The following is a 16,986-nucleotide window of genomic DNA, read 5'->3' as shown; positions in this document are numbered from 1 at the left end:
TCATATATCAAGACTACACCTTTTGTGTTTACTTGGCCGAAAACTTAGAAAAAAAGAAAAATAAGACTTTTTGTATACTCAAAATTTATCTCAATTTTATTTTTATATTAATTTTGAGTATAATTTTATTTTTAAATTTTAAATCCGATTAGATATAATATTTTTTATCCATTTACCATTCAATTCTTAATTTTTATTACTTTTTATATATATATATATTTTTCTCCTTTTTTTTCCATCTCCTTTCTCTCTCTTCCTACCTTCACCAACTACCCCATCCACTCTCTCTCTCTCTCTCTCTCTCTCTCTCTCTCTCTCTCTCACCCATACCCCCAAGTCATCTCCCGCACTCTCCAATCTTCCCTCTTCTCTCTCCTCATTTTTCTTAGTTTTTTGCTTTCCATTATTTTGGTGGCGCCCCATTTTTTCTCTACTGCCACTCACGACTCTCACCCTCACAGCCCCAATATTTTTTTCTTCCTCCCTTCCAACACAGCCACCATATTTACCACGCACCATCTCCCCTTCCCTATTTTCATCCATTTTCTCTCTTTTCTTTTATTTTATTTTATTTATTTTATTTTTCTTTCTTTCCACCCAAATTCACTACACCGCTCTAGTTGTCGGCGGCCGTTGTCAACGCCACTTCCGACGACCCCCCACCTCCATCGCTACTCTCTTCTCTTATTTGAAATTGGGTAACTTTTCATTTTCTTATTTATTATTTATATGTTTTTATTTTCTTATTATAATAAATTCTTGATCTCTATGATGTATTGTTTTTTTTTTTTTAATATAAAAATTGAGTTTGTGGATATATTGTATTTGGTGATTAATTTGGGATATTTGGATTATGTCAATACATATTATTTATCTTATTTGGACTTGGGTCTATTGCTTATTGGTTATTTATTTGGGCTTATTGGATTGGACTTGAAGCATTATTTTCTTTGGCTATATGTATTATTAATGTGAGTTTATTAATTGATATGAATTTTGGACCCACAATATGAATGAAATTTGTTGAATGAGTTGAATATTTGATATGGGTTGGAACAATTGTGGTGTATATTAAATTAGGCTTGAATTATAGAATACTAAATTTAAGCCTAGTAGAATTTATTTTAATTTGTCCAATTTTAGTTTTGATTGATTGTGCTAGTATTTTGGTAATTAATTGAGAAATTTTACATTATGGCTATGGCATGAGGATATTTATGTTGGGTTATATTTGCTAATTTGGATTCATTTTTAATTGACGAAATCTATTGGACTGTTTTGATGTTTTAATTTGTGCTTGAATAATTATTTTGTACTCTACATATTTTTGGATATTTACACTTTGAGTTATTTTTGTTTTTGCATGGATCCATTCTACAAATCTGTTGGCTGAGTACGAATTTATGACACGTGGTGCATGAAATTTCATGAAAATCGAAAAGTTGTAAGAAGACATTAAACTTATTGTAAGCTTGTTTGGGTATTTCTCACTTATATTTGGTTTTATTTCTATTGGTTCTGTAAATATTTATTTGTATATATTTACTTGTTATGTATAAAATTGAATATCAAATAAATCACAAATTTTGTTTAAATAAAAGGAATAATTCAGTAAGTATGTTTTAATAAAATAATAATTTTAAAATATTCTTCTTAATAAAAGAAAGTTTTTTTTATTAATAAAAATTCAAAAAAAATGCTTTTAGAAAATCCAAAAAAAATTGTTTTTAATAGAATTTGAAAAATTATTTTTAATAATAATTGTCCAAAAATTTCTTTGTTTAATAAAAATTGTCCAAAAATTATTTTGTAAATAAAATTGTCCCATAAATTAATTTTTAATTAAAAATTCATTTGCAAATAAAGTTATATATATTAATAATTTGTATAAGTCACTGTTCTTAAATGAAAACAAATTGAAATATCTTTGTAAATAAAATTATAAAAATTCATATTTTTCTAGAAAAAGTAAGTAAAAATAATTTTTGTCCTCAAATTAAAATTTTGTAATAAATTCTTTTGATACAATAAATGTAAATAACTTTTTTGAAAATTAAATACAAATGAAATTGATTTTTTTTGTAAATAAATAAATTGAAATCATTAATTGAAAATCATTTTTAATAAAATCCTTTGAAGTTTCTTAAAAACTATTTGTTTTTAATATCTTTTTTTATTTAGCTCAATAAATCATTTTGCATAATTCTTGAAAATTCTTGTAATAAAGTATCTTCCAATTAGGGAAAATTGTGAGAATAATATCAATTTTTTCTTTGTATTATCATTTATCAATAAGAGACATTCCAAGATTCATGATATGAAGTGAACTAGAGAAAAAGGGCTCACAACATGGGAGTGTTTAGCCACAGGAGCAGCAATATATTCATGGGAGCGGTGCGGATTCCCATGGCTCTAGTTTGGTTGCTGAGAAAGTTTAGGAAAAACAAAGAAAATATCAAATCTAACATCATTGAGTGTACTTGAGTTTCTAAAAAAAACGAAGAGATTAATAAAAGAAGTGAAACAATGAAAGAAAAAAACCTCTGGATTCAGCACATGCATCCAAGCAAATCATATGTCAGGACTACACCTTGTGTTTGGTTGCCGAGAAACTTGGAAGAAAAGAAAAATAATGCCTTTTTTGGTAACTGTTTTCTAAAATTGTTTGAGAACGGTTTTTAAAAACTGTTTTTAATATTTTGTAAAATAAAAGCTTGTTAGGAATGACTATGTTTGGCTTGGGACAATACAAGGGAAAGTACGAGGGAAAAAAAAATAATGAGGAAAAAAAATTTAAATCAATAAATTATTTTATATACTACTTTAAACTCATTTAACTTATTTTTTCTTTTCTACATAAAGATTACTTAATTTTAAAATATATAAATTCTCAACTAATTTTAACTATATATATTTTTTTCTATTTTCCAGAACCATGAGAAAATCATTTTCTTTAACATTTTTTTTTCTTTTTCTTAGTATTTTCCGATAAACAAACATAACGAAAATATTAAACAACTAAGAACAATTAAACAATGTTTTCTCAAGACATTCTGCCTTTTGCTTTTAAGAATAAAAAATAAAAAATAATTTTCTAATTACCAAACATAACTAAAGCAAAATAAAAAATAGAAAATAATTTTTCGATTACTAAACATAACTTTCTATTTTCTCATTCTGGACCAAACTTTCTAATCGAATCTCCTCTATCATTTTGAAGGCTATAATATGACACAACATGCTTGTGTTAGGATCAAGGGGTGGTTTAGAATTGGGTGTTTGCTCTAATTTTAAAATTTTTGAAAGAATTATAGTGCAAATGACAATTAGTAATACAATAACAAGAAAAGTAATTAGAGAAGAGAGGAAAGTGGATACCATTTTTATAGGGGATCGACAATTGTCTACATCTGCACTCTTTTGTTTCTTCACAAGCTTGAGGTTCATTTCACTCATCTAAGGTTCTCTTTAACCAACGATTCCAACTTCATGTATACTTGGACTTCATGTTCCATTGAACCTTTGCAATACCTCAAGATATCCCTTGTACTTAAACTAATTCTCACACAAGATCCTAAAGATGGTTCACTCAATTTTTTGACTCTTAGTTTACAATGAATCTCAAATACAAATGAAAAACTACAATAAGGATGCATTAATCAAGATTTGCAAATTCAAGGGTAGGTGCACTCCAAGAAAAAAATGATTTTCAAGGGTGGGTAACCTCATAAATGAAGCTTAAACCAAGTCGACAGGCACAATCTTAGTTCACAGTCGATCGCCCACCAAGTAGCAATTAAGGCTGCAGGTGATCATTAAAGGGTCAAGCTGCCGATTGCACTATTAATCATCCGAATATGGCCTCAGCTTTTATCACCCATAACAATATTTCTGCACCCAGGCCCCAAAATGCATAGTTCAATTTAATGGATGGCTATTGATCGATTTTTTTTTAAAAAAGAATGCCACCTCAAACTACGAAAAAATAAGGTTCAAATGTTAAAATTTTGATCTTTCAACATGCATTGACATAAGAGAGGCAGAATGCTGTATAGACACCACGTTCAGGAGATTTGGGCAGCACAAAAAGCATAATTTAGAACCTCAGATAAATTCGAAGACCCACAAAATGATAATAAAGACCCACAAAATGATAATAAACTATTTTTTAAATGGTAGAGTCTTATAGCTATCCAAATTCAACAAGATCATCTCGGTGAACAAAATTGTTAAACTGCATAAAAATCCAACAAACGAAGAGACATCCAAGGAAGCAAGGTGAAAGAAGGTGTTTATAGATGAATAATGTAGATCAAATGTTTAATCCTCCTCCTCCCCCTCATTCTCTGCAATGTTGAAGTACCTAAGCTCATAAACATTTCGGTCCTTGTTGGATGCAATTACACGAAGCCAGTCGCGGACGTTGTGTTTCTTCAAGTATTTTTTTGTCAAATACTTCAAATACCTGAATCACAGATACAAAGAGGCAATTGATCAACTATGAAACTGAGAATAGATTCAGGGGTTGTAGCAACTTGACTTTAAATGCTATGCCAACTGCAAAAGCTATGTTATTCTCAACCCCCGTCCAATGTTCTTTTTTTTTATATATAAGTAAAAATGAAATGCATTAAAGAAGAGGCAAAAAGCCCGTCCAATATTCTTTACATTTAACTTAACCCAAAAATGACTCAAACAAGCATATTGAAAGAAGAAAAACAGAAAATAAATGAGAACAAGCATATTCAATAATTGCAAGCATTTTGGAGAATCAGTCACCTTCCCTCTGAACCAACCCAACAAACACACCACTCAGGAAACTAGATATAACCCAACAATTGCACGCTACTTGGATCCTAATCACAATTTGGGAAACTAAATGGGAATGTCAGGAAGAAAACTTCGAATCATCTATAGTAACAACTTGAAGGGGTTTGAATTCAATAATGTCTAGCACAAAACAAGCTTGACTGGCATTTTTCTTTTTACCTTTCCCCACTATTTATAAAGACTGAAAAGCACATAATGTCTTTGAATAACTTGAAGAAGTCCACTAAATAAATTGTCAAATTTTACCCAAAACAAAACCCTGGTGGCCAAAATCCGGCTTACAACTATTGATGTTTCAGTCAACCACTAAGCATTTTTGGATATCTAGAACACAAGGATATAGATTTTTCAAGTACCAAATAAAATTCCAACACTAATGTAAAAATAAAAATTAAAACACCCATCACCAGTTCAAGAAATACGTTTCCATATACGAGGTGATCATAATGTCTCTAAATTTCAACTGTAAATCTTTGCTTCCACAATCCACAGGAATGTTGAATCACTTCCCATCCATTTGGTTTCCATTTGGTTTCATATAAGACTGTAAAATAAAATTAAAGTCCTGTTTCGAAACTGTACTTGAAATGAGCTTTGCAAACTTTCCAATAGAAAACAATTGTTTTCAGAATTTGTTTTGAAAATAGGTAGTTTATAAGAACAAATATGAGGTGTTTTCAACTACTTTTCTGTATGGTGTTTTGAGCAATAATTGAAAACAGGGAGAATAATTTGGCAACTTTTACATTGTATAAGGAGTAAAACTATTTTTTACTTAAACTATTTTCCATATAGAATTATATTCTTCAAAACAATTGAAAACTGTTTTCGAAAAATGTTCCCTACCGGAAATAAAGTTAATTTTCACCCAAACCAGGCCAAGCAGCGGTCTGATTCGGTATGATTCCTGTCTTCCTAAGTCCCAAATAATGACAATCTGACATTTAAAATTTGAATTTATTCCTCTTTTTCCATGTATTTCCTTAGTATAAAAAAAGAAAAGAAAAAGAGAAATAGGGCATTTGCTTTCCCTAAATATCAAATACATTAGTTCCGAACATAAATAATCCTCAACATCTGAACTTCAGCCACTATTTTTTCCCTTTACACAAACATACAATAACAATTCTACCGAATTCATCAATTAAATGATAACACGCAGACACTGAATCAAGTAATAGTTTTCATATACTGCCTAATTCATATTCATTAACCAGAAAAAAAATCAAGAGATCAAATCATATATCTATGGATCATATCTACTCAAATCCACAGAAGAAAGAAAATAAACAAAAAAGTTAGTAAAATAAGAGTTACCTCTTGGAGAAGTTGCTCTCAGAAGTGACGGTGATCTTGCTTTTCTCACGGGTGACGGTAACGGTGTCACCAAGAGCACCGGCCTTGCCGCCTACTTTAATCCTCTCCTGGAGAAACTTCTCCAGCGAAGCAATGTCCATGATCTTATCCTCCACCGGCTTCCCGCAGTCGATCGTGAAGGTCGCTCCCTTCTTCTTCCCCTTCGCTCCCGCTGCGCTTCCCCGACTCATCTTTGGCTGTACTCTGCATACCACAAAAGATAAGAGGGCTAGCACACTATTTGTTTATCAAGAAAATATTCCTAGAAAATCAAAATAATTTCTCTCCGAACAGTACAATATTTCCTCTTTTCAAGTATCAAAATTTTCTTGATCAGACGAATAAACTATGTATAATCACTTTCTCAGGAAACAAACAGAGATGTACCGATTATGATATGGCAGGTGTAAGTGAGGATGAAGCGGCGTTGGGAGCAATTGGGAATCTGGGATTAGGGTTTTTAACTCTCCCTTTTGTGTTTCCCATCGGGTCTAGTTTACGGGGCAAATTCGGGCCAAGCCCATGAAAAACGGGTCGAGCTGAGTTTGGTGGGACCGAGTCACAACAATGATACATGAAAATAACAATAATTCTCATTTTAATATAAATGGATAATATTTTTAAAATTTTAAAGCAAATTGCTTTCAGAAAATAAGAAAATAAGGAAAGAAAAATGGTTTTTTTATATTTAATTTTATCCTAAAAAATATAAAAGAAAATAAAATATAATTAAAATTTGTAAAAAAACTATTTATATTTAAATTATTTAATCTTTATATAATGGTGAAAAATAAATAAAATGAATTTTAAAAAATATAAAAATAATTTATTAAATTAAAAAAATCTTTTTTTCTTTCTTTCACATTTTTCCTCAATTTTTTCAAGTCCAAACAGCTGAATTTTGATCATTTAAATATGAAAAAGTTTGAGGGAATTAATATAAAAATCACATAAAACTTTTTTTCACCTATAAAATAAAAGGGAAATAAATATTATAAATATAAGTAAAATATTCATATGAATAAATATGATCTAGTATATATTTAAAATTAAATGTTATGTTATTTTAATACTATAATAATAAAAAAATATAGTAAGTCTTTAATTAATAAAGGAATTTATCAACTGTGCTCTTTTATTTGGTACTAATTTGACACAATAAAAATAATTAAATAACAAAATATCTTTGTTCTTTTTTTTTATTTGCTTTATTGTCTATTTTAATATTGTAACAGAAAATAAAAAATAATAATATATCTATAATTAACAAAGAAATTAACCACATATTTTGCTTCATTAAAATGAATTACTTTCTAATATAGAAACGATATACTATTAGTAATAAAAAATAAAAAATGATTATAATATTATGAATTGGTAAATATTCTAGGTGTTTCCACCCAATTTTTTCAACTCAATTTTCTAAAAAATGAAAAATAGAAAATAGGCTACACAAATAGAGTCCACCTGTCTTTTGATAACATTTTAAAAACAATTCTTAAAAATAAATTTTGAAAACCATTTGTTAATTGTTTTTCAAAATAATCATATTATTCATATTCTCATACACTTGGCAACAAACATTTGACCCAAATTTGTTAATAAATTCTTGAAAAATAAACATTTTTTTTTAAGTTAGAAATTAGGTTGCATTTGGAAACGTATTTGAAAATTGTTTCCAAAAAATAGTTCTTATAAACAAGTCTATGTCTAGGATGGTTTTAGAATTAAAGGAGAATATGAAATTTTGTCAAATAAGTCCATAATTTTTTTTATAGTGCTTTATTTTTATTTATTTAATAATATTTGTAAAAAAAAAAAAAGGTAAAAACAACGGAAACACCCTATTTTCAAAATAAGTTCCCAAAAATCTGTTATAAAAAATAAAAATAAAAAATTCAAATGTTTTTCACCTATAAAAACCAGTTACAAACATGCTCTTATTTTTTTTAGTTTATATATATATATTGGAAATTAAAGCGAAAATTTAATAATAAAATATTCCCAACCACATGGGAAAATGACATTAATTAAATTAAAAAAAATACAGGACAAACCATATGGGCGGCCAAACAAAATATTCCCAACAGCCCACCATTAATTAAAGGTAGAGGCTCCTAAGCAAAGATTCAACAAATGAATGCGGAGAGAGAAGAGTTGATTTCTTCCATCCAAATTCCAAGGGTGGGGAATTCATTTGCTGAAAAATGGATTAATCTAAGCGGACGGAGTGCGTCATTTCATCTGTCTTCTTCACCGATCTGTCATAGTACTCCACCGCAGCAGCCCCCGCCAATGCAGCCAGCGTCAAAGCCTGAGCGTGCAACCTGGTTACTCATATTTATTATTTGAAACCCAAAAAATAAGTTAGCAAGTAAGCAAAAGTTTGAACTCCAAGATCCAAATTCCACAAAGTAAGAGAAATGATGAAAATTTGAAAATACTTAGTTAAAAAATGTATTATGTTTGTATGTAATTAATATCACTCTTAAATTTAAGGATGAAAGTGACTTTTAGAATAAACTGATGTCAAATGTCATAAAAGTTTAACTTATTTTTATTCATCACTTATTGATTTTTAAATGAAATGATCAAAACTTCTTGGTTTCAGAATCCAACCACTAATTGGCTTTTCAGAATCAAGAGTGAGGGTCATGAGTTCTAGTCACGAGAACATTTTCTATAGTCAAAACTCGATCCAAGAATAAAGTCATAAATTCAAAGAACTTTGATACAAGTTATACAACTTATAGAATTGCAACGAATGATACTTTTTATATATTATTTTAAGTTTATTATGTTTTTAAATTTTTTATATAAAGATTAAATAATTTAAAATATATTTTTTAATTAATTTTAATTATATTTAATTCTCTCACTTTTTTCTTTTTTTCTTTTTACAATAAGTTTTTGAGAAAATTCTAATATAAACATACAAGGATATTTATGTTTACCTCCTTGGGGTAGAATTGAGTTTAAGACAACTTCTAAAGTGTATTTGGGTTTTTGAAAATTAAAGAGAAAATACGAAAAAAATAAAATAAAAAGAAAAAATTCCTATCAAACCCATATTAATTATTTTTCTTCTTTTACAAATAATTTAAAAATGTATTTTCCAAATTTACTTTACATGAATGAAAATTATCATTATTTTCCATAGGACTATAGGAGTACCTTTAAAACTTCATTTTCAAATGCAAAGTCAATGCGCTGGGAGTCAGCGTTGCCTCCTGCTTGTTAGATTTGCTAACATTAAAAGTTGAAAATTTTTCAAAAAAAAAAAAAAACGAAAGGGCTTCTTTGTTCAATCACTTTCCTTCCCCATTTTTTCCCGAGAAACAAACAGAGGGTGCTTCTGATCCACATAATTCCACAACAACCCATACGAATGCAAACAAACACAAAAGATAGAGAAAGCAGAAAAAATAAAAATAAAAATAAAAAAGACCATACCTAGCGTGGATGATCTTGACGCTGGTCTTCATACCGGGTTGGGACCAGTTGTAGGCAATTGAACCCCCGATTCCGCTAAGCCATAAACATCCTTTTCCAGATTCCATCAAATCAAACAAAATCAAAAAACAAAAACCAAAAGAAAATCCAAAACCAAATGGATTTTCTGTTTTCACGGAAAACTGAAGGAAATAAATAAATAAATAAATAAAAAGCAACGAGAAAAGTACCAACAGCTCGAAGCTTGTTCTCCACCACCCACTTTCTAATCGATGCACCCATGCTCATTGATTCAGCCATTTTCCAGAGAGGATTGAGAAACAGAACGCAGACCTCGACACCGCAAGAATTTGAATTTATATGAGCTACGAACACCTCGAATCCCAGAAGACGAAGACAACTTCGATTCATCAAGCTATAAAAAACTGTGGGCGAACGTCTTTTGGGCTTTAATCTAATGTTCGTTATTCTGAAGTGATTTCTTCAACTTCCAATAACATGCTGACACGTCATCACTTTGAGGAGTTTTTGGTAGTTGCAGAGTAACTATGAGGGTGTTTAGTCGAAAGAGGTCCTCCAATTTTACATGATGCAGTCGTGGCTTTTATCTATTGGTTGCCTTGAAAATTTGCAGGTTGCTTGAAATCCAAGTCAGAGCACGGCTTCTTAATTTCTACCACGGAAGAGTTAAAAAGTTAAGGGCCTGTTTGGATTACCGTCCGAAGCAAAAATCCTCGTTTTAAGGGCTTTCATTTAAATAGCAAATTTATATAGAAAGAAAATCTTAATATGTACATTAATTTTGATAGAAAATTTTCTATTTTTTCTTAACTCTTTAATAATATTATAAATTGAAAATTAATGGTGGTGTGCTCGAAAAGGTCATCCCCGTCTAGATTATTATTGGCTAGAAATAATAAATATATCTCGGTCATCTAAAAGAAAATAAAATATATATATATATATATATATATATATATATATTAAGATATCATATTTTATTTTACAATAGTTAGTTAATATGGTATTTCTTTTTATTATCTAAAATCAAAATAACATATAAATAAAAATAAAATTTTAAGGTTAAATTTGTTTTACAGAAAAAGATAAATTAAGATATGTATATCTTATAATATCATATTTCATTGGATAAGATATACATATTTAATGAGATATATTATATTATATTTATATTTAATTTTTAAAATTAAAAAAATGAAATAGAACATATATTATTTTAAATATTTAATAATTATTTAAAATAAAAATTATATTGCTAAAAAAATATGAAATTTGTCTTACATTTAGTAGTATTTAGAAATTGTTCAATAATTTAAACTTTAATAAATAAATATTTATTTATTTATTAAAAATATTCATGATTAAAATATTTAAAATTTATAAATAAAAAATTTATATTATGTTATTCATTACATAAAAAAAAATTATATATTAAATAAGACATATATTAGTATTATTTCACGATATATTTTATAAATATTTTTAATTCTTCTTTATATTTTATAAATATTTTTATCATGCTTATATTTATTTTTTTAAATGACTAAAAAAATGAAATGGAATATATATTAATTTTCGATGTTCAATAATAGTTTTAAAAAAAAAATATCGCATTCTAATATTTGCTATAAAAAAGTATATGAAATTTCTCACATTTAATGCTATTTAGAAATTTTCAATAATTTAAAATTTAATAAATAAATAATTATTTATTTGTTAATAATATTTATGACTAAAATATTTAAAAACTTATAAATAAAAATGTCATATTTTGTTGTTCAATACATAAAAATAATTTATATATTAAATAATACATATATTTGTATTATTTTACAATATATTTTATAAATATTTTTAATTCTTCTTTATAATTTATAAATTTTTTTTTCACTGCAAATTTAATTTTTCTAATCAAAATTTTTTATTTGATAAAATAAGTAATAAAAAAACAATTTATGATATATAAAATATGTATATTTTATATTTTAACTTTTGGATTAACATACTTTATATATGAGGGACATCAAAAGGATGATAAATTATATATCTTATCATTAATATTATATCTCATATTTAGTTTAATATAAAATAAAATAAATGATGAGATAATTTATCCATTCTTCATAGAGCACTAAGCTTGGATATTTGCATGGTATTCATCATTAGGTCCATGCACTTTTGCACTGTTTCTCACTTGTAAATCATCTTTAGATTCTTCTCAATTATTTTTAGACAATTTTTTTTTTTTTTTGTCAATAATATTTTCTCTTATGGTTTGTTGTTGAGAAGAAAAAAGCTCATAAAAAAGAAAAGAAAAAAAATGAATGCGATAAGAGAAGAATCGAAAGATGTTTTTCGTAAATTGAAATTTGTAAATGATGTTAGGTCATTATTTTAAATTGGATGATGCATAAATAGGATGGATGTAAAGAAAAAATTGATGGATGCAAATATAATTTCCTTAAAATAAAATGCATTTGAATCATTCTAGATTGAAATAGTAAAAAACCGATCATATTTTAAGAATATTTTCATTATGCTATCACAATTTTCCTATGTTTTATTGAGCTTTAACTTTGGTATGGGCAAATAATATAACTATCCCATAAATTTATACCAAAAAAATTTGAAATCAATGTTTAAAACTAGTCAAATTTATCCATGTAACAATAAGATGTAAAAGCTTTTATTAATATCTCTAGTTAACAAAAATATGAAGTACAAAAGGCAAAACCCATGAAAAAATATATATTTATATATCCTATGAAATTCTAAATGGTCTTAAAGAACCCAATTAAATTTGGTGTCAATTTTGGCTTAATCTTCATCTTTAAAATCATTGTTCTCTATAGAACTTGAAGTTTCTTCATAGTCGTCAATCTTTTTGGAACTTGAAGTTTCTTCATAATCGTCAATCTCTTTAGAACTTGATGTTTCTTCATAATCGTCAATCTCTTTGGAACTTGAAGTTTTTTCCATAATCGCCAATCTCTTTAGAACTTGAAGTTTCTTCATAATCGCCAATTTCTTTGGAACTTAAAGCTTCTTCATGATTATTAATCTCTGTGGAGTTTGAAGCGTCTTCATGATCACTAATCTCTGTGGAGGTTGAAGCTTTCTCAAGAAGTTGTTCAGACTTCATATATTTAGATTTCAAGTAAAAAACCTAAAACCATAGACAATAGAAAAGATGTTAGTGTATAGATTTTATGAACTTAATTACTAAATACCCCAATCATAAAAAGAATTCGCATGCTATCAATGACTTCAAATAAGACAACGTTAAGATGGATCTGAAGAAAATAATTGTATACATCAATCAAAGAAATTTAATATTTATTTATAAAACCCTTTTGATCAACCAAAATTAAGCATCATAATGCTTAGTACAAGAAAAATTAGAAGACAATACTTAAATTAAATTGAAATTGCTATTTTATTCATAAACAAGGATCAAGACTTACATCATGATTGAATAATGATCCAGGTTGGAATTCCATGTAACGTGGTCGACTTTCTTCTCTATGTGATGATGAATTGACGTCACCGTCATCGATAGACTTCCAATTCCAGACAGAAAGAAACGAGTCATCATATTCCAAAAACGATGTGAGTCTTGAGTAATCAATAGTTTGTTGTTGGTGGTGGTGCTCTTGGTGCAAATTTTGCAGGTGAAGTTGTGGTATTATTTGCCTAAAATGTGGTGAAAAGCACGAGGAACCTCCTTCCATGTTACTTTGCGTTTCTCCTCCTCCTCTTCCACTCATGATTCTTCTTAAATTAAAACAATGTTTGGTGTGATTTCGGATTATATAAGCTAATGGGTATAGGATAGAGGATGTGTACTCGGAGTGGGATTAGTGAAGGTTGAGTTTGATCCAAATTCTAATATGACAAAGAAAAGACATTTAACAATTATATTTATTAATGTTCTAATTTTATCTAGGTTATGTTTGGTTCATGAAAAATACAAAAGAAAAAAAATAAAAGAAAAAAGTTCAAATTTAATAAATTATTTTTATATGTTTCCTCAAAGTAATTTTACTTAGTCTTCTCTATTATATTAAGATTAAATAATATTAAAATATATAAAATTTAAATTAATTTTAATTATATTGGATTTATATATATATTTTATAGTAAAATCAAACATGAGAAAAATCATATTTCTTAACTTTTTTTTTTCTTTTTCTATTATTTGATGTGAACCAAACATAGTCATAATTTTTATATGTTTTCTATTACATATATATATTGGATTTTAGACATTAATGATTTACTTTTCTATTTTATATTGTTTAAAAAATTAATAGTAAAATTTATATAAAATATAATAACTATTGGATAAAAAGTATGAACTTATCGTATATCCTTATAAATTATTTTTAAATTTTTTAATATTTAATTTACAATATATGTGTATATTAGTTGGATATATTTGACAACCAAAAAATTATTTTCTATTTAATATATATATATATATATATATATATATATATATATAGGATTTGTATGGTAATTATTTTAGAAAATAGTTTTATGTTCCCTAAAAAGAAAAATAGCAAAACATATTTAGTAATAAAAAAAAAAGGAATGTTTAAAAATAACACACTACATATAAAAATTATTTTTAAAATATATATAAAAACATAGAAAAGAGTTAAAAATATTTTTTTTGGCACTTGATTTCTTTTACTATTATATTTTAAGGTTTAACCCATTATTTCAATAAATTAAAGTCTTAAAATGATTTTAAAATGTTAGAAAAATAAGTGCTAAGATTAAATAATGGACAAACACGATTCTATTATCTTTATTTTTACAACTTTATGATTTTCATAAAACGAGAAAAATATTTTATTTATTTTATTTTCTCAAAATCACTTATGATAAAAGTCTTAGAATGTGTTTGGCAATAATTCTAAAAAATGTTTTTAATATTTCTAATACTTGAATATTAAAAATTTTCAAATATTAAAAATGTTGGAAGCATTTTCTAAAATTATTGTCAAATTACATTAAGGTAAAACACAAAAATTTCAAATAAAAAATTTATATATTATATTGAACCATGGAACACTTGTTGGATGGAATTGTCCCAATTCTCTCTGGTTTAGTGTTTGTCTAAGAGTTTGTTTCAGCTTTTTTCTAGTAAAAGTGTTTTTAATGTTTTTTTAGTAATAGTAAATTACTAAAAATGACATTTATTATAAAAAAAAAATATGATAATAAACTAAAAAATATATAAACATTCATATTATTGAAAAAAATAAAAATTTATTTGTATAAAAGGGAAATGAAAGGGAAAGAGGAGATAACGAGAAGTAAGAGTGAGGATTGGGAAAAATGGTATTTTAAGAATATATAAAAAAATTTGAAGTGTTTTTCTAAAATTTTACAAGTGTTTTTAAAATTCTGAAAACTTTTAAAAAGTACTCCCAAACGAGCTCTAATTGTCATTTTAGCTCAAAAGGTGAATTTGAAAATATTGCTATTATGATTCAGGTCAATTAAAGTTGAATTTAATAAAAATTTTAAAAAATTTATAAAATATAAATTTATTTATTTATTTATTTATTATTTAAAAAACAACCCATTTAAAATGCAAGTTAATAAAAGAAAATAAAACCAATATTTTAAACTTATCAAATTTATTGATGCAAAGATGGTATGTACAAGCAGCAAGCCTCCATAGAATCAATAGGAGTGCAAAAAGTAAAGCCCATGAGAATATATATATATATATATATATTCAACTTATTTAAATTATTAAATACTACATATTGAGATTATTTTTTAATCTCTCTCAATTTTGCCGCTGAAGTTTCTTCAAAGTCGCTAATCTCCACAGCGTATCGAGAATCACTAATCTCCATGGGACTTAAAAGCTTTCTCAAAAGGTTGTTTAGACTTCATATATTCGGATTTCACATAGAAAACCTAACAAAGTTACATACAAAAGAAAAAATGTTAGTCTACAAACTTTATAAACTTAATTTATACTCTCTTGGTATGTTATGTACACAATAAACTTTTATGTATTTGGTGCAAACATTTTCTATATAATTAATAAGATAAATTTAAAAAGTTTTTTATTTTTTTAATAACCGAGGAAACCTCAAGGTAATAACCACCTCATAACAATAAGCATCGGGTAAATTCAGTAAATTTGATAGTGGGTTACTAAATCAACAACAGAATTTGCTATCAACAAGTCAATATATAAATATTTAAATATTGTAATATAGAAAGAGAGTGATGTATGAAAGGATAATAATAATCACAGTAATAAATTAATTAATTTTGATAAATATAAAACAATAAAAATATTTTTATTATGATTAATTAATTCATCTTGAGGCTTAGAGTTGAATATTTCTTATGAAAAATTGAAGATATGTTACAAAAATTAGAATAAATTTTATATTATGTCTACTGAGGAAAGAAAAAAAATATTAAGAAAAATAAAGAAGTATATATATTTTTAAATTATACAATATTTATATAGAAGAATTAAATAAATGAAATTTTTTTGAAAGAGTATATAAATTAAATAAATGAAATTTTTTTGAAATAGTATATAAAAATAATTTATTGATTTTTTTTCTTTCTTTTTTATTTTTTATTTTTTCTCTTTCATTTTCTTTCAAATTTTTTGGGAACCAAACATAGCCTTACAAAACTTTTTTGATCTAATTCTATGTTTATAGGTTTTATAAGAAAAAAATATTGTATTTTACAAGAAAAATTAGAAGATGGTAATTAAACTAAATAAAAAATAGTTGGTAAACAATAAACAAAACTCACATCACGACTGAATAGTGATCCAGATTGGAGTTCTATGTAAAGTCGTCGGCTTTCTGCTCCTTGTGATGATGAACCGTTGTCACTGGTGTCAGTAGGCTTCCAGTTCCACACAGAAAGAAACGAATCATCGTATTCCAGGAAGGAGGTGAGCCTTCGGTAATCAATAGTGCTTTGTTGTTTTTGTTGCTGCCAACGTTGTTGCAAATTTTGCTCTTGTAGTTGTTCTAGTTGCCCAAAATACAGTGGAAAGTATGACAAACCAGCTTCTATTTCACTCCGCCTTTCTCTTCTCCTTTTCCCATACATGATTCTTGTAATTGGGATTAGTAAAAGTTTGAGTTTGATCCCAATTCTAATCTCTTAAATAGGAGATATTTAATAATGATATTTTTTTATATTGTAATTTTATAATGATATTTATTTATTTTTTTAAGCTTCAACTCATTTATTTATTTATTCATCATTTCAATCGATTTAATGTTAAGATTAAGAATTCGTTTGACAGTAATTTTAGAAAAC

At 26.6% G+C, this 16,986-nt stretch overlaps 3 protein-coding genes across 3 annotated transcripts; all 3 read right to left on the bottom strand.

Annotated features, from left to right (window-relative positions):
• Positions 1-4,264: 4,264 nt before the first annotated feature.
• On the bottom strand, positions 4,265-6,757 carry LOC100266503 (large ribosomal subunit protein eL22z). Its single transcript, XM_003633577.4, has 3 exons — positions 6,574-6,757; positions 6,148-6,390; positions 4,265-4,465 (listed from the first exon to the last, which is right to left on the bottom strand). Exons 2-3 carry the CDS (start codon positions 6,375-6,377, stop codon positions 4,321-4,323), a joined length of 375 nt encoding a protein of 124 aa, XP_003633625.1. The 5' UTR covers positions 6,378-6,390; positions 6,574-6,757; the 3' UTR covers positions 4,265-4,320.
• Positions 6,758-8,172: 1,415 nt separating this feature from the next.
• LOC100244157 (uncharacterized) lies at positions 8,173-10,061 on the bottom strand. Its single transcript, XM_002283843.5, has 3 exons — positions 9,870-10,061; positions 9,640-9,730; positions 8,173-8,513 (listed from the first exon to the last, which is right to left on the bottom strand). The coding sequence occupies exons 1-3, from the start codon at positions 10,048-10,050 to the stop codon at positions 8,399-8,401; spliced, it is 387 nt and encodes a 128-aa protein (XP_002283879.4). The 5' UTR covers positions 10,051-10,061; the 3' UTR covers positions 8,173-8,398.
• A 5,329-nt stretch (positions 10,062-15,390) lies between these two features.
• On the bottom strand, positions 15,391-16,783 carry LOC109123905 (uncharacterized). The gene is made up of 2 exons (XM_019224976.2): positions 16,468-16,783; positions 15,391-15,600 (listed from the first exon to the last, which is right to left on the bottom strand). The coding sequence occupies exons 1-2, from the start codon at positions 16,771-16,773 to the stop codon at positions 15,526-15,528; spliced, it is 381 nt and encodes a 126-aa protein (XP_019080521.1). The 5' UTR covers positions 16,774-16,783; the 3' UTR covers positions 15,391-15,525.
• Positions 16,784-16,986: the final 203 nt, after the last annotated feature.

This window comes from Vitis vinifera, chromosome 14, assembly GCF_030704535.1.
Source record: "Vitis vinifera cultivar Pinot Noir 40024 chromosome 14, ASM3070453v1".
NCBI lineage: Eukaryota > Viridiplantae > Streptophyta > Magnoliopsida > Vitales > Vitaceae > Vitis > Vitis vinifera.
Note: the sequence above shows the minus strand (reverse complement) of the source record. Positions and strands in the feature narration are given on the sequence as shown.

Excerpts from the sequence above, each read along its gene's own strand:
- LOC100244157 (XM_002283843.5), bottom strand. The coding sequence starts at position 10,050 with ATGAATCGAAGTTGTCTTCGTCTTCTGGGATTCGAGGTGTTCGTAGCT. Across the intron at positions 9,731-9,869 it reads GAACAAGCTTCGAGCTGTTG|GATGTTTATGGCTTAGCGGA; the intron begins GTACTTTTCTCG and ends AATCTGGAAAAG. Across the intron at positions 8,514-9,639 it reads GTCAAGATCATCCACGCTAG|GTTGCACGCTCAGGCTTTGA; the intron begins GTATGGTCTTTT and ends ATGAGTAACCAG.
- LOC109123905 (XM_019224976.2), bottom strand. The coding sequence starts at position 16,773 with ATGTATGGGAAAAGGAGAAGAGAAAGGCGGAGTGAAATAGAAGCTGGT. Across the intron at positions 15,601-16,467 it reads GATCACTATTCAGTCGTGAT|GTTTTCTATGTGAAATCCGA; the intron begins GTGAGTTTTGTT and ends TAACTTTGTTAG.
- LOC100266503 (XM_003633577.4), bottom strand. The coding sequence starts at position 6,377 with ATGAGTCGGGGAAGCGCAGCGGGAGCGAAGGGGAAGAAGAAGGGAGCG. Across the intron at positions 4,466-6,147 it reads GAGAGCAACTTCTCCAAGAG|GTATTTGAAGTATTTGACAA; the intron begins GTAACTCTTATT and ends TCTGTGATTCAG.